Raw genomic sequence first — 27,084 nt, 5'->3', positions numbered from 1 at the left:
TAAATGGGTTATGATACATCAATGTAATCGGAAAAAAGAAGGTAAAAAATTGACGCAAAGATATACAGGTGTTACTTTTAAAATAACATTGTGACTGATTGTGAATTTTGACTATTATAGCGGACGCCTATTTAAGCGCCCAATTTTCAACTTACTCAAGCCAGTGAGAAAAGTCTAAGAAATTAGAATTAAAACAGCTATATCTGATCATTTATTAATTTATTAATGCAATGCAAAGATGATTTATTTTGGTAGTAGTGGGTGTTGACCATGAATGAAAGTACATTGATACTGAGATAGATAGATTAAATATAAAAGTTGTAGGAATGACAACGAGTCATCTTACTATATACCAAAAAATACAGTAACTCACCATGGATAGCTAAGCGATAACAAAATAATATAGATATATGTTTTATATAGAACACCCTGTATTTTATTTTATTTTCGTAATGTCCATATTTTTCTGAATTCAAAGATATACCACACGATACCTCTACCTCTACCTTAAACCATTTTTGAGTTATTAAACAATTAAAATGGTTGATATGCTACTATTACTTGCCGTTTGGGAAATTATTATAATTAAAGTCAGCCATGAAGTATTATTATACAGTATACACGGTGCCCATTATGTATGGAATATATAATATATATCTCTGTAAATATCGACTGTAGGTATACAAAATTTTTCTATATGAAAGTTGTTTAACATTTTATTTCCCATAATAAGGCAGTATTCAGTTGTTTTTATTTCAGAAAACAAAACAAAAACAAATGAGTAACGAATTTTTTTAAATGGCAGTGCACCTTTTCATTTGGCTCATTTGATGGCGACTTTTTTCCCTTTTCGATGATAAGAACATGTAAGTACCTTTGTTCAAGAAATTTTTTTTTTAATTTATCATAATTAGATAAATAACATTAATCCAGATATCCTACATCAAAATAAAACAAATGAACGTGTACGGTTCTTATTAAACCTTGAAGACAAATCGAAATTAGCAGTACAATGGTTTTCATCGCAATGAATGTTCAAAATGTTCACCATTAACTGTAAAGCAGTAGCATAATCTATCACAAAATGCTTCTTCTACACGGTTGCTAACGTGTTACGTCATTGAAAATAAAAAAACTATCCACTACTATGTGTAGTAGTAGTACTATGTGGCCAATTCAATGGTGGAAGTAAAAGTCAAGCAAGCCGTATTTTGTTCTGTCATTGAGAAATTTTCAATGAGTAATTTCGTTAGAATTTTTTCGAAATGTAATAATTTTAAGTAAGTATGCAATAATTTTTCTGAAAATGACGAATGGTGGCAATTATCCATTTTAGAGAACTTCTCTAAACGTTTATTGAGCAAAATTTCGGCGTGTAATTTCTAAAATTGACAGCGTAACAGTTCTCATTATTAACTACTAGTTTAATATGACCACATTATTAACCACTTTAAACAACAGCCAAGAACGCCTACTTTGCAAGGTGGGCTAAAGGTTAATAATCATGTCATCAGACGCTATAATAGTGAAAACAAATTGTTTACTCCCTTTGTATAAAGCTATATCTGTCATGAAAATTACAAAAGATTATCTCAAAATAGAATACATTGGTTAGTAAACACCAAACAAATTCCTACCATCTTCTACAATCTAAAAAGACAAGTCCTAATTTAGCTAAAAAAAATCTCTGCTGGCCAGATACCTACTTGAATTTAATTAACATGATCAATTTCAAGCAAACAAATATAAATTCCATTCCAATTTAAATTTTTTAACAGGGGGTTAAATATACGCACGAAAATATACACGATTATAGTTTAATTTAAATCCCCAATATATAACGGAAATACTAAAAAAAGATGAAGTCAATACCTTGTATTCATTGAACTTCGGTACCGTCGGATGGAATTAATCTCTTCGTGTCGACTTTTAGGTGTTGGTTTCCTACCGTCTGTGCACCTGGCTGAAAATATCTCAAACCGTTGACCTTTTTAGTCAGAAATAAACCTCACGTAGCGATGGTGATAAAGGGAAATCAGGAAAACAGCATATGCTAATTGATTTTCGACGCAATCTGTTTAAACTGACAAACTCGGAAAATCTATAACAATGCGCATTACTTGTTCGGTTACATATTACACTTCTTCGCAGTATTAAAATTCTACGCCTTATCTCACATTCCATTCTAAAATTAGTTCGCCAAATATAATATGAATTTACATACAAAATTTCTTCCAAATAGGAGTAAAAACGCAATTAAATTTATATTGAAAAACGTAACCTGTTAAACACTTATATATATACTTTGTCTAGGCATACTAATCGCTCTTTGTGAATACCTCCAACATTCCGCTTTCCAATATTATCACAATATGTTTTGACATTCCCAATAACAGGTCTATAATTATAACCGATTTCGATAACGGGGAAGAAACGTTTATTGGAGTCATACAAGGCAATCAATAAATACTTACTTAAAAATCCGATACAACTGAATACCGAACGATCCTCGAGATCTTCACACATACATTATTTTTACAATACACCTTAAGGGGTTGACTCTTTCCTACCATATCAGCATGGCTTGTAAAACGAACTTTTGATTCGGTACTAGTTTTACTTTTATTCGAGGTGCCTACATACAAAATTTTATCTAAATATCTTAACAAATAAAAAAACGACTGCGCATGCGCAAAACAAATTTTTTGATTCGGCTCTAGTTTTACTTTTATTTGAGATTCACAACTAATGGAGATGTACTCTTTGGTATAACAAACAAACATTTTTACATCTGAAAACAAACGTTTGGAGCAGGTGTATCAATAATGCAAAATGTATAATAACAAATTGTGACATAAAATTCAAAGATTTATGATTAGTACTGAAAGGTTCCACCCTATATATACAGCTTACGACGATACATACATTTTTGAGAGTTGGCAACCATGCAATTTCTAGGTGGGAAAAAAAGTTGCCTGCGCCACCTAGAAAGCACGAACGAGAGTTACGTTTGGCATCTGGTCTTGAATGGAGGTAGTGAACGTTTCGCTCCATAAATGTTTGTTGTTATTTTGTGTTATTTAATGCAGGTAGTAATTTTTGCATTTCTTTATATCGTATTTGTGTTTTGTATGCCGCATTTTATATTTGTTGTGTGTTTGAATCTCTGTTTTTGAAATTTACTTTGTTTAACCGCAATGCAATCATATGTGTGATACCGTTATGCTATTGTTTTTAATTGTTTACATTTTTGGTGTAATGTTTGCTTAATTTATGTTTATTGATGTTGATTACTTGGTCTTGTCCTTGAAGTTACATTCATATAAGTTTTCATTTTATTTTAATACTTATGTGGAAATTGCTGATTCGTTTGATGTATGTACTGACTTGTTGTTTGTTACTAACAATTTTCTCCGTGAATGAAGCAGTCTCGGGAAGGTGGAAAAAGAAACTGTAGTCTATATTTATGTGTTAGGGCACCTAATTCCGTGCACTGTCTTCGACATCCAACTGTAGGTTCGAAACCCCGAAACCAGGGGCGGACTACCCATCTTGCAGGAGCGAGATTACGCTAATCAAAGCTCTTCAGTTTAGAATCTATGTGTGATAAATGAGTGGCGATTCAATAATTTCCACATATTTTGTTTTTAGTCAAATTTGCCTACAAGGCCATGTAGTTTTCCATCTTGCTTTCAACAAAAGGACTTTATTGCACCAAAGATGAGTCACATCCTGTACTTTTAACCCTTTCTCAGAATCTTGGTACCTGCTTCTACCTGACCCATTGTCCCCAAAAACTTGCTTTTAACCTTGAGTGTAACCATCCTTGTGTATATGCATTTACTATCTTTGTTAACTACTGCTTAAACTTTTACAAAATATTTTGTTAATTAACTTTTGGACTGTTTTAATCAAACTGCAAGGTTTTTCTTACGTCGTACTCTTTTTATCCTTGGCAGTGACTTTTGCGAGAGTACGACACCTTTTGGCTTTGTTTGTTTTGTTTATATTAATGTACATCAACTAAATTTCCGGGTTTTCACAATCATAATAATTACGATCATTATTAAACAAACTTCTCACAATTTCAGTGTTTTATTTAAAATTCCTTCCCTACTGTGCTTCAGGTCAAAGCGTTGTCTACAACTAACGTAAGGAGGCCCTGCCTTAGATGTTTTATCACGTGCCACTTTTCAAATTTAAGCGGGTACTTGTTTAGTTTTAGAGGGAATAGTCATTCGGGTGGCCATTTTTTTAAAACGTTGCCGGGTTTATTTTATTTCCGTGTTCTTGTAGTGTGAAGTTAGCGTAGAACCTGGGGGTTAAGTACACTACAACTGGAATTCACAGTAGTGACCGAAGGCTTTAATTCGAGAAGAAGAACATATTCTTTCCGAAAATACAGCGACATTTGGTCAGCAGGAACAGGTATTATAAACAAAACAAACGGTGGCACGTTAAAGCAAATTCAAATTTTAGCGCGCTTGCGTTTGCGCAGTATAGGGAGTCAGTGTGGAACACATCTGCAAGTGACGATATCCTCAGAGTAAGAAATAAAGATCTTACATCTTACTCTGAGACGATATCTATTACATCTGTCACTTCCCTTACTATTAACTTATGCTAGGCGATTACACATGATTGCAACATGGTATGGTGGTAATACCAAACACCTTCTCCTCAAAGATTTAATTTATGGTGAGTTTTTATTACACGACCTGATTTTGAAATATTGGGTGGTTTGGTCTCGAGATTGTATGGTTTCCGAGATGGTTTCTTTGAAGTCACTTTTTGACTTAAACACTCTTAGGCTTATAACTATCATGATCAACTGCTAGGATTATGCTCAACTCTTGAACTACTGGGTTTGTTAAAAATGTCATTGTTGGTGTCTTTCTTATAAACTAGGTCAGGATAGAATTCAGGATCTAAAACATGATCATTTGTACAAGATTTTGTAATCGATGGTTTCATTTGGTTTGAATTTCGTCTTACTATTTTGTTATTGTGTTCTTTTTTATGCCCCATATGATCTAGGCTCTTTGGCTTTTTCTATAACTATCGCTTTGTGCCAAATTATGTCTTTGCTATTTTTAATTACTACTTTATCCCCCGTTTTAAAATCGGTTGCATTTCTCCTTGCAGTTTTGTCATAGTGAATTTTAATTTGTTTTTGTTGCTTACACAAGATATCGTACACGTTATTTTTTATCTGAAGTTCCAAATTTTTGCCGATTGTTGGTAGCCGAGTTCTTAGTGATCTGCTTTGGAGAATTTGAACTGGAGAGGCTTGAAGAGAGATTATCTCTGTATTGTTGTATTCCATTGCCTCTCTCGAAAATCAGTGTTTGTTTCTACGCTTTTCCGTAAAATCTGTTTTGAAATGTTGACCGCTTTTTCTACAAGGCCATTCGGGAGTACATGCTACAGTGGTATCCTTTCCACGATAATAATTTAGACATTTCTGGGATATAAAAGGTAGGTAGTTGTCAGCTATTAAAATTTGTGCCTTGTGGGTATCCAAACTTGGTGAATACATCTTGAAAAGCATTAATGACAGAGTTTGATGTCTTATCCCATTTTTAGAAGCATCACATTGTAAGATTGTTTTCTTTTTATAGGATCAAATGGTAGTAGTGCTGGGGATTTAGTAATTATCACTTTTAACTTTTCGAAATATTGTTGTTGTAAAGGAAGCCACTTGAAGTCAGCATTAGATTTTAACAGTTGACAAAGAGGTTTAATGTGATCGGCCATACCTATTTGGAATGTAGGTACTTACCTACTAACATAATTGAAACTACCTATAATTCTCTGCAGTTCAGTTTTGTCTTTTGGGCTTTGTAATTTGCGAAGAGACTCGATCCTCTCTGGATCTATTTCCATGCCCTTCTCTGAAAAAGCTTGTCCCATAAATTTGACTTGCTTTTGGCAGTACTGGAATTTTTCTTTGTTAAATTTAGCGCCCATTTCTTTTGCTCTTCTTATCACTTGTTCGACTGCCCTGTCATGTTCCTCTTTGTCTATTCCCATGATTATCATATCATCATGGAGCAGCTGCACATTTTCCAAGTCACCAAACTTACTTTCGATCTGTTCTTGGAACAAGTCTTGGGAATTAGAGAGTCCATACGGTAAAACAGTGAATCCATAAATGCCAAACTTACCGTTACTCTTTTCCACGATAACCATTTGGTTTATGCTAGCTTGCGGGTCTATCTCTTCAACCTTCACGATAGCCTTCCTCTGTACCCACAAGTCTATCGAGTTCATCTCTCACAGCATTTTTATAGCAAATGGAACCCTTGTAGGGGGGTAGCTAACCGGTTTAAATTTTTCGACCGTTGTAATTTTATACTTTGCCTCAAACCTACCGTAACCAGAAAAACTGTTGGAATTCTCAGATACCTATAAATTTATCTTTGTCTCGGTTTTTGTTATACTCTTGATTATTTTTCAAATTTGGAAAGTAAACCACTTCACCAATTCTTGTCTTAGTTTCAAGATTTTTTATTTGAAATTTAATAATTTATCACCAATAATCATTAAGTTATTTACATTACACAATTACAAAACTGCAGATTGCATACAATTAATTAGTACAATTGAAGGTAGAGTTGTTGTAGACATTATTGTTTGTTTTAGGGGCATTATAGCTTGTGGAGGTAGCCGAATTCATTTCAACTGTAGATGTAGGATCTTGCCGCATTTTCATTAATATTTGTTCATGGTGCTCCTTATCTAGCTGCAAGTATGGTTTTATTGAATTGACATTGGAGTGCCCGGTAATTTTAATAATTTGCTGCTCCCCAACTCCAGATTTTGCAAGTGTGGATACAGCAGTGGCCCTGCTCGAGTGGTTCGTTATTTTCTTGTCGGTAGTGTTAAGCCCAGCGCGTTTTGCAGAATCGTTCATCCATTTTCCCATAACATTTTTTCCTACAGGAACGTCTTTGTACCAGCCAACACCTTGCTAATCTCTCCAATTGGGGTTTACAGTTAAAAATAAACGGTCCGTCTTTATATTTTTATCTCGAAAAGACAATAACTTTAACAACCTTACCGGACAGTAATCGAGAGCCTCTTCATTTGCAATTAGCCACTTACTATTTGCGCACTTCCGTTCTCCACCTTGTGTTGTCTTTGTGAACACAGGATTGTATTCAATTCTACCAGTATAAATACCATCGTTTCCCAATTCCTCCTTAAAGTGATGCACGAGTGCCGTTAGTCCTTCATTACCCCTTCAAGCCAATTCCACGGAAATGATAATAAATAGTTTTCGTTGCAATCCCTCTGGTGTATTTTCGTTCCAGACGTTCATCATAGCTATTATGTCTTTTTTGTCCAAAGCCGTTGAACTGGTGGTACGTTTGGTTGGATCGACCTGAAGTGTGCGCCTTTTCGCATTTCTCGCATCCCTAGCTACTTTAAAAGTTGGGTTTTTGAATGGGTCAATCTCTCTGTTGAATTCGTTGAAGTACTTGTCTTGTATCATTTTTGCAGTCTGGTTCCACATAGTTTTCACCACATTTTCTTTATAATTTTCTCCGTTCGATTTTCGCATGTTGAAAGCCCAATCTGTTAAAATATTAGCGAGTTGTTCATTTGAAGTGGTTTCCATTAATTCAATATTCCTGTCGGCGCAAAAGGAAGAAAACTGTTTCCAAACCATGTTTTTGGTTTTAATGGTGTTTAACGGCACATTTTCCTTAGTTTTTTCTTGTATATTTTGTAGCGATTCTACACCGAAACGACTCATTTTAGAGAAAATGTTGCACTAAACTTGTATTAACTTACAAACGTCAAAATTACGATTACTAAGCGTTGTTAAACAAATGTCTTTATAGACATGGGTTGCTATTTGTTTCAAAAATATTTTCGCTGTCTAGCAACAAGCAGGGGTATATCCGAAAAATATCCGAAATAATTCTCTCCAGTAGCTTTGAATACGGCGTTTTCATTGGTCGACTGTTAAATGTGAAAAATAATCTAGCCAAATACCCCTCGAGCTTCAAAATTATCGAATATTTCCCGAAAGTTTGGTTGCATAGCAACGGTGCGGTGACAAATTTGGCAGAACAAAAATCCCGAGCCCCCCTCGAGCATCAAAATTAATCGAATATTTCCCTTAAGTTTGGCTGCATTGCAACGGGCGGTGTCAAATTTTGGCAGAACAAAATTACACAGTCCCGATAGTTACATGTACACTCCTTGTCATTTTACAAGCATTTTTCTACGGGCGCGCATTTACTGCCAGCCAGCCAGCCAGCCAAAATGAGATTAAAAGCTACTTTTTACCAAAAAAAATTTGCAAAAATGCGCTAAAAAGGTAAAAACTGACTATTTTACGTATTTATACGTAGAATCGGTAGAATCCAGTAGAAAGCTACTGTTGAAACAAAATCACAAATATAGGAAATTGTTTGGGAAATTGTACCTATACACCTAAAACTTTAGTTGTTAATTTTAATGTAGATACATATTCTATTTGTTAATAACAATAAAGTATCAGTATACATATATAGGTATAAGCAGAGATTGAGTTTAGTTACATACTATTCATTCTGAAAATATGTAGGTAGTATGAAAGAGAAGATGAAATAGAAGAAAATCAATACTCTTGAAAACGTAAGAATGAAAAAGCTTTTCAAATGATGCACAAATATTACTGTAAGGGCATCAATAGTATTTGCGATACATTAATAACTTTAATTAACTTAAAAAATAAAGAGAATGAAATATTAATTAACGCATTTAGACAAAATGAATTTCTAATATGCCCAAAAAAATTAAATTCAGCGTAATACATGCCACAGGTAAATAATTAATCATTAGCAGTATTTAGTTTATGGGAAGATTGCATTTTAAGGTGAAGATCCTAAATTTAAGTCAAGCGAGTTAAACAATCATAGTCCGGTAGTAAAAGGATGGCAGTCAGCAAAGAATTGCGATTTTCCTCAAGAAATTATGCTACAATTAGAAAAACAGTGTTTGTTGACAAAAGTTCAAGTCTTAGCGCATCAATATTTAATTCGTAAGTACCTACCATTTGAATAGGTATATGAAACTGATCTATTGTATTGGTAAATGTAGCTTCCAAAATAGAATTATTTGCAAGCAACCAAGACACAAATACTATAGAAGATGTTGTAAATATAAACTGGGATTATATAGGATATATTACATTATCTGACAACCAAAGTTCCATGTTTAAGAGTAGAGAATTGAAATCTGTCAGTGTACCACCTTGTGTTGCTACATTTTTAAAATTAAAGTTAGGTAAAAACCACACGAATGCATATAATGTGAATAACCAGGTAGGTAAGTCTCGTATCAGTTATGTCTTTTTGATACGCATTTTTAGGTAAGTGTAATAGCTGTAAATGTGTTGGGTAATGAACTTGAAGCAAGGAAACGGTCCATTGAAAATGAAAGCATCGCAGATAAATTAAATGCCTTAATAAGTGATCCAGAATATGTATCTCCTTATGACGATTTGGCCTTTGAAATGTATGTGGATGTGGGTGTAGCAAATACAATTAGAGAAATGGAACTGAAAAAACATTTAGCAGTATTAGGTAGGTACGATCAAAATTTCGTTGCACTCAAGTCTCATAATCTAAGGTGAACGGTACGAGTATGCCAGAAAACTTAAGCAAACTATAGAAAGGCTTCGAATAGTTGGAGAACGCCTAGGGAAGTATGATTTGGAAAAAAGACACGCGATTGAAATGGAGGATTACGAAAGAGCCAGACACAAAAAGAAACAAATGGAGGAGTTTCGACAGGAAGCCTATGCAAATTTATTTGTAGAACAATTGCTGGAAGCAAACGGTGTAAGTACTAGGAATTGTGCAATTTACAACTACTACTTATAGACACTAGGTGTGCTTACAAAACGACGAATGTGTAGATGAAGATTCGTCACATAGGAATGTGATGTCACCTACAAGCAAAGCAGATAAACGAATACCTTCCCCTAGCGTGACCTGCTTAAGCCAAGGATCAGTTTCACCTATACACAATCCGAGACATCCAAGTCCGAAAACAGGCTCGCCCTGTACTGGAAGCCCGACCAATATACAGACGAGGGGCTCCTTAAGACGGCGTAACAAATCAGCGGGAGCGATTACTAAAACAAGCTACGAACAATATGAAGAGAAACCGTTACCCACCTTAAGACAGTAAGTACAAATGCCTCCAGTCTGCCGATAACAATTAGTATTCAGTTCGCAGACTAACGAATTCCTACGTGAATGCCAGATGGAATGCGAGACTAAGACAACATCCAAATTAACTGAAAGAGAACGAAAACAAGCGGCACTTCCCATACTGGTGTTTGCAAATGATTTGGTCGAGAAATTTTACTCTAAACACTATTTGGATAAAGAGGAGGGGTTGAATCGATTGAAAGAGGAGTTATTAACTTACAATGCTAATAGGATGCATACTGCGAATAAAACGGGGAGAGCCGCAATATTTCTCCTACATCGAGCATTAAGGGACAAAGTGTTTTCGGTGTACAGTCTAGCAAATGAGGTTATCCGATTGTACTTTGTTCAGTTTGTACCCGGAAGGTGAGTATTTATTTATTACATTATACTCAGTTCTACTTTGTATATTAAATGTGATCGCAATTTTACTTGTGCTTTTAGTTTCCGATTTTCAAATCTCTGTTGGAAATTGCTTCATATCTGTTACACAGATCTTATTGGAGACATCAGTTTGCTTTATAAATGGCATTTTTTTTAACGCTTAGTTTCCATTTGTTATTTACAGTTTTCTTTCCAAAATTACAGTTTCCTTTTAATTTTTATAGTTTTCATTAGTCACATAGCTTTCTTTTAGTATTTACAGTTTTCTATTAAAACTTACAGCTTTCCTTTTAAATTATAGATAGATTTCATTTATTAGCTAGTTTACTTTTCCTTATGTACGTGTACAAATGTTGCCTCCTTTTTTGCGCTCCTAGGCACACCGAAAGATATGCGCCCCAAAATAATCTTTAAATTGCAATAAATTTTAAGATACTAATAAAAATCAAATTATAATTTGAAATTTTTAAAACTAATATGAAAAGAAATACAGTATACGTCCTAAGATTAAGTTTTCACACATGTCAAAACTTGCATTGTCGATGATCGTTTTACAGTTACAGTTTGTTTAAACTTTAAACTATCTACCAATTCCAATTTATTTCATAATTTTAATTAAAGATTTTTGTAATTTATAACTTGTTAGGGGACTTATTTTAAAACTTAAAATGTTACCTAAAATAAATATAATGGAAAAAATGCCCCCCCTAGGCAGGTGCCTAGTGTGCCTATATATGTCAATCCGCCACTGTTTATTAGTAATATATCTATGAAAGAGTATTTACTTTTCAAAAACTCACTCATAGTCTAGGAGCTAGCCCATGTCACGTGTGCAGTTATACGGGCCCTAAGTTTGGTTGGGGGATTTGTTAAGCATCTATGGGAGTATTAAAAAAATTTGGTCACATAGTCTAAACTAAATCATGGTCATTTGGTCGTCATATTTAAAAATTGCCCCCACGTGGCTAGATTTGTCGTTTAAGTGTATATCCCTTAGACCATATAGTACATGGACTGCTAATTGTAACTAAAATATGGTCAAAGAGATCGCCTGGGTATGTGAGTTTCAGGGTAAAACGAGTCTATCCGAAGTCGTCCGCTTGGACACGATTTGAGACTGTCAACGTAGCTGTCAACCTATAAATTAACAAACGTCACTTAATTAACCGCCTAGATATGCCAAAAAAGCAAATCTATTCTTATTTGTGGACGGATAGAAGATAATCAAGAGTATTTAAAGCTTCCCGTACTACGCAGTTACTATAAAAGCTACTCTTTGCGCGATCTGAGTGGTGTTTACACGACTTTAGTTTACCCTGAGATTCACATACCCACGACTACAGTGCCCTCTATCCGTGATCATCCATTTTGTATTGAAAGTATAGGGCTAATAGCAGTCCATGTCCTATATGGTCTAAGGTATATCCTCATACAATGGTTTAATATTAACTAGTTTTACTGATTTTTTGAAGGAATTATTTGGTAAATCCAAGTTTTTAAGATACATTAAGTGTTTTAATAAAGCACTTGGCGAAAGCTTGTTGATTTTGTTGTAATTACAATATTGTTATGATTAATTTCATTAAATTACCCAGTAATCTAATTTGTATCTGTAAGGTAGAAACTCATCTATGGCGTTCTTCAATTGATAAGATGACTGGTGGACCTCCCCAAATGAATCGTCCTTGCGCAATATTGAGAAAATCCTTAATTCTGTGGTTTCTACTAAAGAATATCGGTGTAGAAAGCACCATCCGGTAGGGAATGAGGATAAAAGTAAGCCAGAAGTAAGAAGCCTAAAAATGATTATTCAAAATTAATAGGTAAATGCGTAATTTTTGTCAACATACCGAAAACGGCCTTAGAAGGTGTCATCGAAGTGTCGAAAGCAAAATAACAAGAGAAAAATTCACTAAACTTGTACAGCATCAATAAACATCCCAAAAAGGCTGACAAAAATTGTCGAGTAACTGTAATGGCGTGTAATCTACTGCAAGTAATGATCGAATCTCGTCTTTGTAAAAAGAAGTGCGTGCACCGAAAGAAATTAAAGAAAACTGCACGACCTCCGTCGGCAAAACCAAGAACTATGTGAAAGAAATGCCGTAAGGATATAAATAAGAGCAAAAATACTAAATTATAACACATTGGGTGCGTTCACCAGAACTAACTGTTTGCAAACCGTTTGCGCTTTTTATATAAGTATATTTACTGAACGCATTGCTAATTGTCAAACTGTTTGCAAGCGGTCGCCATTTTTTTAATCATAATTCAAACTCGCTGAAAATCACAAACATGTTGATCGGGCATGCGCATTTGTCATAAGCGCGCAATTTGCCTGGAAACCACACGTCAAATTTAATTTGAGTGAATTTTGAGAAAACCGTTTTGTATTCTTTTTGTACATTTCAATAAAAATATGGCAACCTTTCTACAGTTTAAATACATCCTGCTATACGAGATGAATTGAATTGTCCTATAGAAAATCAAGATTGGAGTATTAAATGCATATTCACTGGATCCTTGAGTAAATATTTTTTATCCATAAATTGTACCTGCTTTATGAGAAGTTTTTATTTTTAGATTGTTACATTTAATAAATTTAATAAACTCACCACATAAGTATAGTCATTTTAAGGAAAGAGTTAAGATTTGTAGAGGTGAAAAACGTATAGTTATAGCAAAGAGTAACCATTCTTTGGTTATAGCAATTATGAGTAACCATTCTTTGGTTATAGCAATTATGAGGCGCTTTCTTTCGGCTACTTCGCAATCATGATTTCAAAATCGGGATTCTTAGGATCACGTTTTACGAAAGAACGCGCGAATTTAAATCAAAGTATGGTTAAGTTTACGGAGTACACATTTGCATTCGAATTACATATTTTTTGTTTGGATTATGAAAATAATTTAAATACAAGTGGAAGTACTTGCACGATTATGCTCCTCTTCAGTTACAAATATTGACTAAACTAACATTTGAGCAAAAATATCATTGCATTTATAGGTTAGGAATTTGTGATCATAAAACTTTTATGTTCAGTTTGTTCACGATTTTAGCAATCATGATTATAAGATGACAATTCAAAAGAACGTGATTTGACAATCCAAACGCGTTTGGATCACCGAAAGAAAGCGCCTATGGTTACTCTTTGGTTATAGCACAGATATACGACGTATAATCTGTGGTTATAGTGTTGCAAGGCAGGGTTTGATGGCCAGCAATCTACTAGGAGACGAGCAAATCGTTCGTGCCGTTTTGGAGCCTTCATAAACCGCATATGAAGGGGTCAGTACAAGTCCAAATGAAATCGAGAGCACTCAGCCAGTATCATTTATAGGTTATAGAGATACTTGTGTTAATTATTAGTATACGAATAATGTACCCTAATTAGATTCGAAGAGAAGTTTGGTGTGGAACGATTTCACACAGTTATTCACAAAGTTATTACTCGTCGAGTATTTCAAATTTGACATTCGTCAAAGGGAGGCTGAAGTAATACTGTTAAAATATCTTCTTTTTTTGTCTGGCAACTTTGTCGTGGACAGTGTACGTTCGCAGTTTCTTGCGTTTTTACGGATTAACAGCACCATTTTTTGATAGGAAAAAGCTCTATCAAATGACACAAAAAGTAAAAATGACTTCCATAAGAAAAAACAAAGCTGATGATGGTTAACCGGAGACGAAACGTCAGACTAAAAATTTAAAACTAGCATCTTGTATATGGAAAAAAGTGGTCACAATTATGCGCCGTTTATTTTGAAATATCTTTTTAAATAACTTAGGTAACAAATAAAAACGATTTTGTAAAATGTCATTTTTTTTCTGCATATCTCCGAAAGTAGTCGGAATTTTTTCAGTTTCAAAACGACATTTTGTTAAGTATCAAAACTACTCAACTTTGCCAACCTCTATTTCTTACAGTTCCCGAGATCCCCATGGTGGCCCTCGAATTTGAATAAGCCTGCATACATGGAATGCTCCCTTTTTCATTCATAATTAAATTATTCGATTTATCTCTTAAAACTTTAAAGCGCATTGTGTGCAATGTGCAATTATCCAATTTTTGGTCGTGATGTATAGGTACTAGTAATTTACTCCAATTTCGCGCATAAACCTATATGCCGATGGTTTAAACAAATATGCATGCCTTACAAAATTACAAACATGTTTGTGATTTTCAGCGAGTTTAAATTGCGATTCAAAAAATGGCGTCCGCTTGCAAACAGTTTAACAACTAGCAACGCGTTTAGTAAACGTATTTATCTAAAAAGCGCAAACGGTTTGCAAACAGTTGGTTCTGGCAAACGCACCCTATCGTTCACCTGCGCCTAAACAGTTTGTGTTTGCAAACGTAATCAAAGCGCAAACATGTTTGGTTCTGGTGAACGCACCCAATGTTCACATAAAATGAAGCTATTTGCAATGCGATAAATGGATCTATGCTCTAGAACCGTGTAAAAACTTAATCCGTTGGACTATGGTTACATATAGAAATGACGGTATTTTAATTCCAAAGAACCTTTGAGATTTTACTAATGTAATTGCCAGACGTGCTTCAGAGAAATGGTATGTCCCTGTAAAAAGTTTGAAATAATGTGTTGTGATTTTTGTAAACGTGAGGGCAGTGTTTTGGACCAATGCAAGAACTCTTATACATAAGTAATTTAAATTTGTCTTCAAAAATCAATAAAACCTTCTTAAAATAATTCAAATCGAAGCAATGAGTGGGAAGATATACTTAAACAAAAAATCTAGCAACGTGCCGGCCATTTTTAAATATGGCGACCACGCGACTATGATCTCGATCACCTGACCAATATTTTTTTAAGCTCCTATAGGTGTTTAATAAATAATAAAAATTAATCTACTTTTTTCGATAAGTATTTCGTTCGTTATGGTCTAGAGGCTTGCACCAAGGAATGAAAGTTATTGTAGTAAAGATCAATTTTTTTCGTGTACCATAATTTTACACTTTTGCCGTTTATTAACGATTCTCTAGATCGTTTATAATTTTATATTGTCTGGCTGTCTGTCTATATGTCCGTGTGCACGATAACTTTGTTTAAAAACATGCGATCGCTTTGAAAATTGGTACCTACACATGTTTATTTATTATCCCTCTCTTGTTCTGGGCCCTCAACAGGCTTGCGCCCAATTACAGAGTGACCCAATCTTAATGATATAACAAAGGCCCCTATTGTTTTTCGGCGATGTAGACTAACGGGCCAAAAACTGCCCAAACCTCCAAAAAAGGAGTCATTCTTGTTACAAAGAATATATGAATCTTCGGTTTTCTGTGTTGGTATTACTTAAAGCTAAAGCAACTGTGCAGCCGAATTAAAAAAATTTGCGCATGCGCAACCCAACCTTGATGTTTGCGCAATCCAATTTTTTATTTGTTAAGATATTTAAATGAAGTTTTAAGATTTGTCTGCATATGTTACTGTTTTGTGTAGGACCGAAGTGTGATTTGTTACAAAAGTATTGTCGTAAATTGGGTATTTGTGTTTGGTGCAATAGTTCTGTAAGTCCTCTTACCTCCTTGTGAACGAGGAAGATAAAGTCGTATAGTAAAGGAGTAAGGGTGATGTATATGGTGTTTTGTTAATAGTGCACGGGTGGTTTTCTGCATTTGTCTTTTATGGAGATCTCGGAAACCATAAAAGATGGTTAAAATTAGGGAAAAGTTGCGCAGTTAAAATCACGCTGTAAAGGAAACCAGATCCCGATTTTGTTTTTATTTTTTTGTGATGTTATTTGAGTAGATACAGAAAAATAAAAAACACTATCTCATTGCCACTTTTTGTGTTCTACAAGACACCTTTGAAAGATTTGCAATACAACGTTTCGTTTCGAAGAAGTCATCATCAACTTTATTTATATGGCCCATAAGAGAAGTGAGTATCATTTATGTGTTACGAATAGAATGAACGGCATCACAAAAAAAGTCGGAAACTGTTGGTTTTAACAGGATGCCGCACCCGCGCACAGCGTCCTAATCGAGCGAGAATACATATTTTCTGTTAGTAAATTGGTCCGATAGGTATTCTCGAATGATTAGGGCGTTGTGCGCGGGCGCACCATCCTGTTGATACCAATAGTTTCCAACTTTTGTTTTTTTGTGCCATATGAAAAAATAAAATTGATGGTGATTTCTCCGAAACGAAACGTTGTTTTGAAAATCTCTTAATGGTATCTTGCAGGGCTCAAATTACAGGGCTTATTTGTATCTGTTTTAATAACATTAATAAAAAATAAAAACCAAATCGGCAAATTTTGATTTCTCTGTCATATCTTCGCAAGTAATCGGAATTATCTGGTTTTCTTTACAGTACGATAATAACTCTTTACCTTTTTCATAATTTAACAATCGTCGTACCTTCTATGGTTTCTCTGATCCCCGTGATAGACATCGTTATCTTGGACCCAGTGTATATGATTATAACACCAAAGTAAACAGAGTGTTCGTCTTCCTTAATAATTGATTTGCATTCTAATAATTTTTTGCTTTACCATCCAAAACTATCTACTTCACCTGACATCTTATAATCTCTCTTGCAGGGTATCTCCAGCGGAAACTGCCCGAAGTGTGGACAAGTTATTGCCAGAGCTGCTGACAAAGTCTGGAGACACAAGTACTAGGATACATCATATGGCTGTACATACTATTCTGACAATGGCGGACTGCAAAAATGTCAGGTAAGTTATATTTTTAATAATTTTCTCTCTAGCTGTGTATTATCAAAATTAATCCCAAAAGTGTCACCGATCACAGGATTGCACACCATCTGATTATATTTTCTATTATATATTTTTCAATTAGAACAGTATGACGACCATTTTTTCCATTTTTCCAGAAACAGTCACTCTTTATAAAAAGTCCTGCTTGTTCCAAAACTCCAAGCAACAAGCAGGACTTTTTAGAAAGAATGATTTATTTGAAAAATGAAAAAAAAAAAACGGTTCATTACAGAGATAGTTAATTTCATCTCAGGACATGCTGTATGCTTTTTGTACAGCTGCACAGTAAATTATATCAATATTTATTTTTGGTCTTTATTATTAAGTGGGCGACTACTTCTCGGGGTTTACATGAGAAAAAGTAGTACAATGTAATTTGTTCGTGAAAGAACGATGCACTGCTTACTCATATTTTATACTATAGTTCTCAATGCACTTCTCTGCTAAGCTTTATTCTCTATAATATAGGGATTTACACATTATTCCAACACACCTTAGTCGAAACCTCAATACCAGCACCCATCCAAGATTAGCTTTAAGTAGAGCTGAAATGGTGGAGCAGTTAATTATTAATCAAGGAATATCAACTGATAAACAAAGGTAAGAATACAACTGTTTTGTCACAATGAAATCGACAATTCTTTTCTAGCGGTTTAACATGTAGAACATTGTCAGAATTTGGGTTGAGTGGTTTACATCATCCAGCAGAACCTGTACGAAAAGTATCAGAACGAATTCTAGTTTTAGTGTACAAAGTAAATCCACGGTTGGTGAGAAAGCAACTGCCACCTGATGATGATATTACACGAAGGAACCTGTTGTATAGACAACTATTTCACGAATTTGATAAAATTGATATTCAGGTAAGTAGTTTAAGTCATAATGCTTTAGTTAACAAACGAATTTCAGCGCAAAAAAGAAGTTTTAGAACGAAATCGTCTTATTCAACAGTGTTCGTTAAGTCCAGAGCCAGATTATAAAGCTAGCATTAATAAATCCATAAGTTCGATTGATGTCCCGAATGAAAACAATGATCAATGCCAAAGATATGTCTTAGCCAAAAGCGTGAGTGGTGGAAATATATCTAACATAAATGGAAATGGTAACGAGAAACAAAGTACCAGCTCAGCAAGCGCACTATCAAGTCCCAGTAACACCTCACAACCAGATGAAGGAGAACGGTAAACATAGCCCCGGTTTAGAGAATGGATAATTAATTGTCATTGTAGACATTGCATCTTCTGCCACGAAATGGAGAGTACAATTTTGCTTATCAACAAATCAATGAACTCTCATTATTGGCGAAACTGTCCGATGCTTGTTCGTTGTAATGAGTGTAGTCAAGTGGTTGAAGTCTCAGCGCTCTCTGAACATTTAATAATGGAATGCGAGCAAAAGGAGTTATACACACAATGTTCGCAATGTACAGAGGCAGTTAAGCTAAGTGATTTTGAGAAGCACTCTCCTTCATGCATTGGTAAGAGAAAATGGTATTTCGATCCTATACATAAGAACTACACTAAACAGTGTGTACAATGATTAATACAATAGTTGGCATGATTTAGTGTAGATAGAAAAAGGTTTGGGGGTTCTTTAATGTCTACTAGGCAGTAATATATTTAATTATACAAGGTTGGTCAAAATGTGCTTTTTTTTGGAACACCATGTACTTATATTATTTGATATTTCAAATCTTTTATGTTTTCAAAAGAAATTCGTGATGTCATTAATTAGCAATAGTGTTATTTTAAAAACTTTAGGTACATTAATATTTTTACAAATTTTGCTAAAAATTGAGAGAATTGAATATCGAATAATATATTACAGGGTGTTAAAAAAATGCACTGTTGGTGTGCACGCCTATATGAACATCCATGTATGACTAAAATGATTACTGCCAAGAATAACCTCAAAACTTTTTTCGATATCTTGTATATTTTCCCTGATAATCGACTGTTTCCAGACCCTGGATAGATTATATGTATAAATTTGGGTCATCTTAAAACTGACTTTAATGTGATATTGGGTATAGGGATGCTGAATTTTGTCCGCATTATTTTATTTTGTAAAGTAGGAATTTTACAAAGTGAAAAGGGACATACTCAAAAACCTAGGTACTGTAATTAGTTTCATCCTTCTGTGTGTTCGAATCCGAACGCGCGTGCTTTTTTTTACTGCACATTAAATTTATGCGGCAACTTTTTGTATGAATTATTTGAATTGAAACGAACAAGGATAGTTATAATGTCATAATGGAAAAGATAATACGGAAAATTTAATTTATACGAATAGATATGCTGCTTAGGTGTAGGCGGAAATGAGAGGCGACGGGAAAGGTAAAATCAGGTGTTTTCATTTAGTTTTTTAAGGGTATCTTCTAGATAGGTACGTTCAATGGAGAAAATTTGCCTCGAATTATTCTACAGTGATATTTATTAAGAAGTAGACATAGAGGTTCACTGTATTGTTTTTCCCTATGTCTATTTTAAATGACAAAATCTCTTCTGAAAGACGCCTAATTTTATGTAACCAAGATAACTTCTTAAAACAAATTACGATCTGGCTGGTCATACTAATTAATTTGAATATTTTAAATTTACTGTCAAAAAAAATAACATTACCATTTACCACTATCATTGATCTGAGTATAGGTACTTATCATTTATAAAAAAGTCGATCTCACCAGGAATATAAAATATACATAATATGATTACAGATTTTCAAAAACTGATACAGCAACCACGTGATCAGTCCTGTGATATATCACTAACGTAGAAATCATTATTTTGCCCATACTAATAACGCAAAATAACGTTTTTTAGCAGACAACCTGCACGTTAAGTTTAACGTTTTGATATATCTTGGGCTGATTATTTTAGTTCATTTTTCTCTAAACGTGAAAATGTAGATCGGAATTCGTGAATTGGCAATGTCATTTATGAACCAAATTGCAAACTTTTGTATTTATGAAGGTATTTAAATAAAATGTGATACATAGGCACTTGGAATATAATATAAAATTAACACCGGTTTCAAAATTTGGTTTTGCGCATGCGCAATGTCAACTCACGTTTTGCTATATTTGTATTTTGTTTACACATTTATTACTTCTTACATTATTTTAGATCATACTAGCCTCTGAAAATGTGCTCGGCACACAAATAGTCAAAATCAACATTTGTAGAGGGTTTTCTACAAATTCAATACTTTTTTTTACCGTTTTTCCAGTTCCGAAATAAAGAAAATTGAACGAATGATTTGTATGGATTCGTAATTTTTTTCTCTACAAAAACCGAAATATACTGTATTTCCAAAATAATTTGGAGGGGGGGGGGCAATGTTTGAACACTACAGCTAAATATTAAAATAAATACAGAGTGCCCATTATGTACACTGTGTCCAAAATAAAATGGGGATCTTGGAAACCATAGAAGATACAACAATGGTCAAATTAGAGAAAAGATGCGCAATTAAAGAGATATTATCATGCTTTAAAGAAACCTAGAAATTACATAGTTCAATTAGTTCGGAAGATCTACCAGAAAAATTGTAATTCACTGATTAAGAAAATTTTTTTTTCCTGATGTTATTTGAACAGATACAAAAAAATAAGAAAACACTTTCGCATTGCCACTTTTTGAGCTCTACAATAAATACAACGTTTCGTTTTAGAGAAATCATCATCAACTTTATTTTTTTATATGGCCATTTTTTATTACAAATACAACGATGTACGGCACACACAAGAAAAACAAAGGTTGGAAACTGTTGCTTTCAACAGAATGGTGCACCCGCTCACAACGCCTTCATTGTGCGAGAATATATTGGAGAAATTTCCAAAATGGAGAATATGCACGATAGGTATTCTCGCACGATTAAGGCGTTGTGCGCGGGTGTACCATCCGGTTGAAACCAACAGTTTCTAACCTTTGTTTTTCTTGTGTGTGCCATACATAGTTGTATCTACAGTATGTCCTCTTTTACGGGTCATATAAAAAATAAAGTTGATGACGATTTCTTCGAAACAAAACGTTGTATTGAAAATCTCTCAAAGGTGTCTTCTACAGCTCAAAAAGCGCCATTGAGAAAGCGATTTTTATTTTTTTTGTAACTGTTCAAATAACATCAGAAAAAAAATAAAAAAGAAATCAACTATTTCGGTTTTTCTGGCATATCTTCGGAAGTAATCGGAATTTTCTGGTTTTCTTTAAAGCATGATAATAACTCTTTAATTGCGCATGGTTTCAGAGACCCCCATAATAGACCTCCTTATCTTGGACCCAATGTCCAGTAAATAGTAGTGTCAGTAAATACGACTGTATACAACATTTTTCTATATAAGTTGTTAAACATTTTATTTCCCATAATAACGCAGCATTCATTTGTTTTTATTTGGAAACCAATGAGAATTAGACGCATTCCATACTGTAACAAGTCGACGGAATAAAGAGTATTATTATTATTATAGAAACGAAAAACAATTGAATTTTTTAAAAAGCAATGTACTCATTCGTTATGCTATGGATTTTTTTCTTTCTGATGACGTAACACGTTAATGATAATTTTCTGAAACAAAAACAACTGAATGTTGCGTTATTATGGGACATAAAATGGTAAACAACTTTTATATAGAACAATTTTGTATATAGTCGTTATTTACCGAGATATATACTATATTCTACTCATAATGGCTACGCTGTATGTAAATCCTATGCTGTGTCACGCAAGTCATCACCATGTATGTAGTTTGTCTAATTTTCTATTAAATTTGAGCTTACACTGGCTCATTTTATAACATGGCAACAATGTTTTTCTAAATTAAAATGTTCAAAATGGTACTTGTTACAAATAGTTTTGCACTTAACCACAGACCATGTATAAATAATCTTCTTTTATTTTTTAGAACTGGCTGAAGGACATAACAGATGTCCACTCTGTCATGGCAACATTGAAGATGAAGAATCTACCTGGAAAACACATTTAATGGGCGATAAACCGTGTCTGAAGAATACGCGAGTTAAACATCATAAACAAGTAACAATACAAATTTAATAAATTTCAAATTTTTAAATTATTAAAGGTAGGTAGGGTTTCACAGCTTCTTCTCCAAACCATCATGATTAGTTAGTTAGAAAGTTACACCAATTCTGAAATTTTAGCCTACTCGTGCATGAATATATTTTAGAATTAAATTATGTATTGACTAAATTTTTTGTTATGTAGTTGTTTTTGACAACCACGGTCATAGTGCAATTTATCGTTATTATACGAATTATACATTTGTTTTACCCTTAGCATAATCTGAAAGATTAGAAAGTGGTGCAATGAAAAATGTTGGTTATTTCGTCGGCAATCGAATGAAATAAATGAAAACTTAACTTAGGTATTTATAACTGTTTACATTTTTAACGTAATTAATTCCTGGGCCAAAAATCTTTGTTACACAATAATAGTAAAAGTGGTAAAAAATGCTTGGCCACTATCCACTAAAAACCTTTCCAGGATGCATTTTACATGTTTTATGGGGAATAAAATATTCACATAAGAAAATAATTTACGATTTATTAAAAATGTTAACATAATTGTAATCAACTTCATTGAAAAAACACAAGGTACTAAGGCTTCGTACAAAATTCGTCCAAAGAAACAAGTGTGACTAATACCTATGGTAGATTTAATCGAATGTAAGCTTAAACTTTTTTTAACTACATAGTAGTTTTGTATGCCTATTAATGTTACAATTAACGAATAAAAATAACTCACAGATCATTCGACTTTAGATGTTTCACCTGATAATTCCTCAGTGTTAACGTTTTCAGTTTCTTCATCCGAATTCGCCTTTTGGAATTTATTGACAACTACAAACGGTAAGTCTAGAATAAGTTCCCATACAAGAAGTAACTTTACCATATTTGGAAATGTCGCCCTTTAATATTCTGAGGAAATGAACTGTGCTAGGTAAAGATGTGTAACAACGTAGAGACTGGACCCCTCTCCATCCACTTATGTGCAGGACTAATGGTTTATCGCCATCCTCCTCGGTGTATATTAAAATACAACTTCCGGGACCTGCAATGTAACACAGTGAACTATCATTAAACCTTTGCAGATTTTAACAAAAACATTTAGTGCCATAAATCCATTTCTGCATTTGGTAGATTTGCAATATACAGGGTGTCTTAAATTGAGTAGGATAGCATGGCTATATTTGTTATTTTTATACTTACAGATTCGGTTAAATTGGCAAAGTTGTGTAGTTTTTGATGCTAATGGATATTCCGATGCGATATTTTGAACAAAAATAAGTCGTTTCGTAGATAATTGGAAAAAGGTGAAAATCAACATTTTTAAAAGTTCAAATATTTTAGTAATAAAGAGAGCTATCGAAAAAAGTTTCAAATAAAAGTTGTAAGATTCGATGGGATAAATTCAATGAATGTAGAAATTTTTTTTTAAGTGGTGATTTCTAAGATATTGACATCAACTTCCTTATTTTAAATGGATGCCATATTGGATGTTTACGTCACTCGATAGAGAAAAAAATTACAAAACCAGTGATACTAAACACTTACTATTTCATTTGGGAATCAACCTTACATTTTTGCCTCGAAGTTTACAATGTATTTCTTATGGCAATAATTCCATGGCCGTGTCGATGGTGACTATGCGAAACAATAAACGAACGAATTTGGTTTCAATCATAATCAGCCATGGAATTATTTCCATAAGCAATACATTGTAAACTTCGAGGCAAAAATGTAAGGTTGATTTCCAAATGAAATACTAAGTGTTTAGTATCACTGGTTTTGTAATTTTTTCTCTATCGAGTGACGTAAAAATGCAATATTGGATTTTTACGTCACTCGTCCATTTATAATTAGGAAGTTTATGTCAATATCTCAGAAACCGCCATTTTTTTCTTCATTGAATTTATTGAATCTTGCACCTTTTAATTGAAACTTTTTTCGATAGGTCTTTTTGTTACTAAAATATTTGAATATTTTTTGAATTATCTACGAAACGGTTTATTTTTTTTAAAATATCGCATCGGAATATCCATTAGCATCAAAAACTTTACATAACAATATTGGCCACCTTTGGGTATATCTTTGGTGCTATACAGGTGGAAACATTGTACAGTGTGTCCTGTTTTTGTTGAGACTATAGTGTATCTCAGCTACTTTTAACGTTATCATATCTTACTATCCATGCAAGATAGAGAAAAGGTAAAACTGTTTTAGATATTTTTACGTAGAATCCAGTGGCGTAGTTAAACATTTTTTTATACCACCAAGAATGCAAAACACTAACTTTAATATATACAGGGTGTTGCATTTAAAACATAACAAGTTTGGGTTAAACCTTACAAACGGTGGTCCAAATTTTTTTTTAACTATGCCACTGGATTCCACGTAAAAATATCTAAAACAGGCAGTTTTTACCTTTTCTCTATCTAACATGGGTCAGCCAAAATAGGACACATGGTACAGTATGTCCCATTTTCAATACTTTTATAGGGTATCCCTGTAATTGTTACTGCTACCAAAAAAAGTTTTTGGGTTAATCTGAAAATGCAGAAAAACATTTCATACAAAAGTTTCTTTATAATGATTGTTGAATAATCTGGCGTTTTCGGAATAATTATACGGGGTCAGGAAGAAAAGTTATTGGACCTAACCTCGTTTTTTCAATGGAACACCCTGTAGATTTTTAATTTCAATTTTAATTCAATTCTCTATTAAAAAATGTAACACAAAAAATTAAAAAAATCAAACATTCTTTTGAAATGAATGTTAAGAAAATAATCAAGCGATTCAAAAGAATCCAAAAAGGATTTCAAAACTATTTTTGAATATTTTAGATTAAAATCTACAAGGTGTTTCATTAAAAAAAAGAAGTTAGATGACGCCGCCTATATTACTCTTTTCATAGCACTAACAACTACGGATTAATGAAGTCTCAAAAATTGGACACCCTGTACAGTATGTCCGGATTTTGTTGTAAATGCGGGGTAACCCTATTTATTACAGATAGAAACTTGCTGTTTTCACATTCCTGACCTATACTTTTTGACGAACCAAAAGAACCTAATGTAAAATTTGTCATTAGGATTAGTTTTTGCCCTGCAGGACAATTTTGAAAATGTAACATGTAATAATACAGTCTTTCTCCCCACAAAATTTTTTTTGAAATAATATCCAAACTTATTTTTAAGAATAAATATAAACAATTATACAGTGCGTTTAAGATGAGAATCACCTCAATATCTCTTTTATTTGGTGAGACACGAAAAATTCGTCAAATATAATCTTATATGTGACAGTGACACTACGATCTATCCAATCCTATATTGAAATGCAAACCTGTTTTTTTTAATTAAAAAATTTAAAATTTGAAAAGAGTAATCAATCTGCTGTACAACATAAAATATGCATATATAGTTGATATACAAAAAATTGAGAAATTCGTAATTCAATATTTAGAAAACATGAAATTTAGCACGCCCGCGCCGTGTGCCATACCACACAGAAAAGATCTACGTTAACTTGCTCACTTTTGCGCGATACAATGTACCCATGTAACACAACAGCTAGCGCGCATTCTGACAGCAGACGGTATGTAAGTAAGTTTTCTAAATATTGAATCACAAATTTCTTAATTTTTTGTATATCAACCATATGCATATTTTATGTTGTCGTATCGCAAAATGAGTGCTCGTTTCATATATCTTACAACATAGTTTCATAATGCGATGGCATAAATCATATTTGACCAAATTTTTGTATCTGACCAAATAACATACTGTATATTCTTCAAAGTTCAAACCACGCTCAATCGATATACAGGGTGTCACATATAAGTATGTGAAAAAAATTGGGCGGTAGAGGGGATCAAAACAAGCATTTATTCCAAATAAAAAAAATGGTAAAAAAAAGCAACCATAAGAATTAGAAAGACTGATGGCACGTCTTTGAATAGGATTCCAGGTATGCCCTTTCTTATGTTGCAAAATTTTTTTAAAATTCCACTGAAAGAATGCGAAAAAAATTCTGATTTTGACGAAATTTGGTATCTGGGGGTTTTTGAATATCACGAAACTGAAATTAGTTTTTGAAAATGCGAAAAAAATTCCACTACAATTCTTGGCCGGACAACGAAAATGGAGAGAATTCCACGAAATTCGTTGTGTAACAGTAACAGTCGATTTCTTTAATGCGCCATAACTTTCTATTAAAGATAATTGATTTTGGCAAAATCTTTCTTAGGGCACTTTTTTATGTACAATCCATCGAGATGCGCAGTTTTTATACAGGGTGTTTGATTTTTCTTATACGACCCTCAACTACATTTTTTTATATAGACCATTTTTTTTGGAGTTTTTCAAAAGACCGTAACATTTCTGAAATTTTTATGTATCACTTGTTATATTTATATTAAATATTATTTGGAATATTGCTTTTTATACATTTATGCCAGGTTTTTCCAACATTATTTAAAAGTTAAGTAAGGCTTAAGATGCGACGAGTTTGTGGTTGGTCGAAATTAGTCAGTTGCTCAGTAACGTTAAACTTAAGTCAGACTTAAGTAGTAAGTAATGCTGGAGAAACCAACCGTACAATATTATAACTGCAGACATCTAAGTTTCCATGGCGAACAAAAGATGGCAGGATTGTTTAAAATGACAATTTCTTGGTTATTTGAAAATGTTTATTCGTTCCAAATATTTTTTATTTCGAATAC

At 33.5% G+C, this 27,084-nt stretch overlaps 2 protein-coding genes across 3 annotated transcripts in view; one reads left to right on the top strand and one right to left on the bottom strand.

Annotated features, from left to right (window-relative positions):
• The first annotated feature begins 769 nt into the window (after window positions 1-769).
• Window positions 770-23,112, top strand: LOC116171327 (centrosomal protein of 104 kDa). Of its 2 annotated transcripts, none has more exons than XM_031488111.1 (13): window positions 770-866; window positions 8,873-9,037; window positions 9,097-9,320; window positions 9,368-9,581; window positions 9,628-9,839; window positions 9,889-10,187; window positions 10,233-10,580; window positions 17,164-17,301; window positions 17,812-17,943; window positions 17,993-18,206; window positions 18,253-18,524; window positions 18,573-18,820; window positions 22,247-23,112. In XM_031488111.1, exons 1-13 carry the CDS (start codon window positions 854-856, stop codon window positions 22,393-22,395), a joined length of 2,628 nt encoding a protein of 875 aa, XP_031343971.1. In that variant the 5' UTR covers window positions 770-853; the 3' UTR covers window positions 22,396-23,112. The 2 variants fall into 2 exon arrangements, with proteins under 2 accessions (XP_031343971.1, XP_031343963.1); XM_031488103.1 differs by lacking the exon at window positions 770-866 and adding an exon at window positions 8,284-8,819.
• Window positions 22,886-27,084, bottom strand: part of LOC116171341 (tRNA (cytosine(34)-C(5))-methyltransferase) — a 19,542-nt gene continuing 15,343 nt past the window's right edge. The window contains exons 11-12 of the mRNA XM_031488123.1: window positions 23,251-23,412; window positions 22,886-23,201 (exon numbers count right to left, since the gene is read on the bottom strand). Of these exons, the coding sequence (XP_031343983.1) occupies window positions 23,110-23,201; window positions 23,251-23,412 (254 nt within the window). The 3' untranslated portion in view covers window positions 22,886-23,109. The remainder of the gene's footprint in view (window positions 23,202-23,250; window positions 23,413-27,084) is intronic.

Source organism: Photinus pyralis, unplaced genomic scaffold (genome assembly GCF_008802855.1).
Source record: "Photinus pyralis isolate 1611_PpyrPB1 unplaced genomic scaffold, Ppyr1.3 Ppyr1.4_LG1, whole genome shotgun sequence".
NCBI classification, from domain to species: Eukaryota; Metazoa; Arthropoda; class Insecta; order Coleoptera; family Lampyridae; genus Photinus; species Photinus pyralis.
Note: the sequence above shows the minus strand (reverse complement) of the source record. Positions and strands in the feature narration are given on the sequence as shown.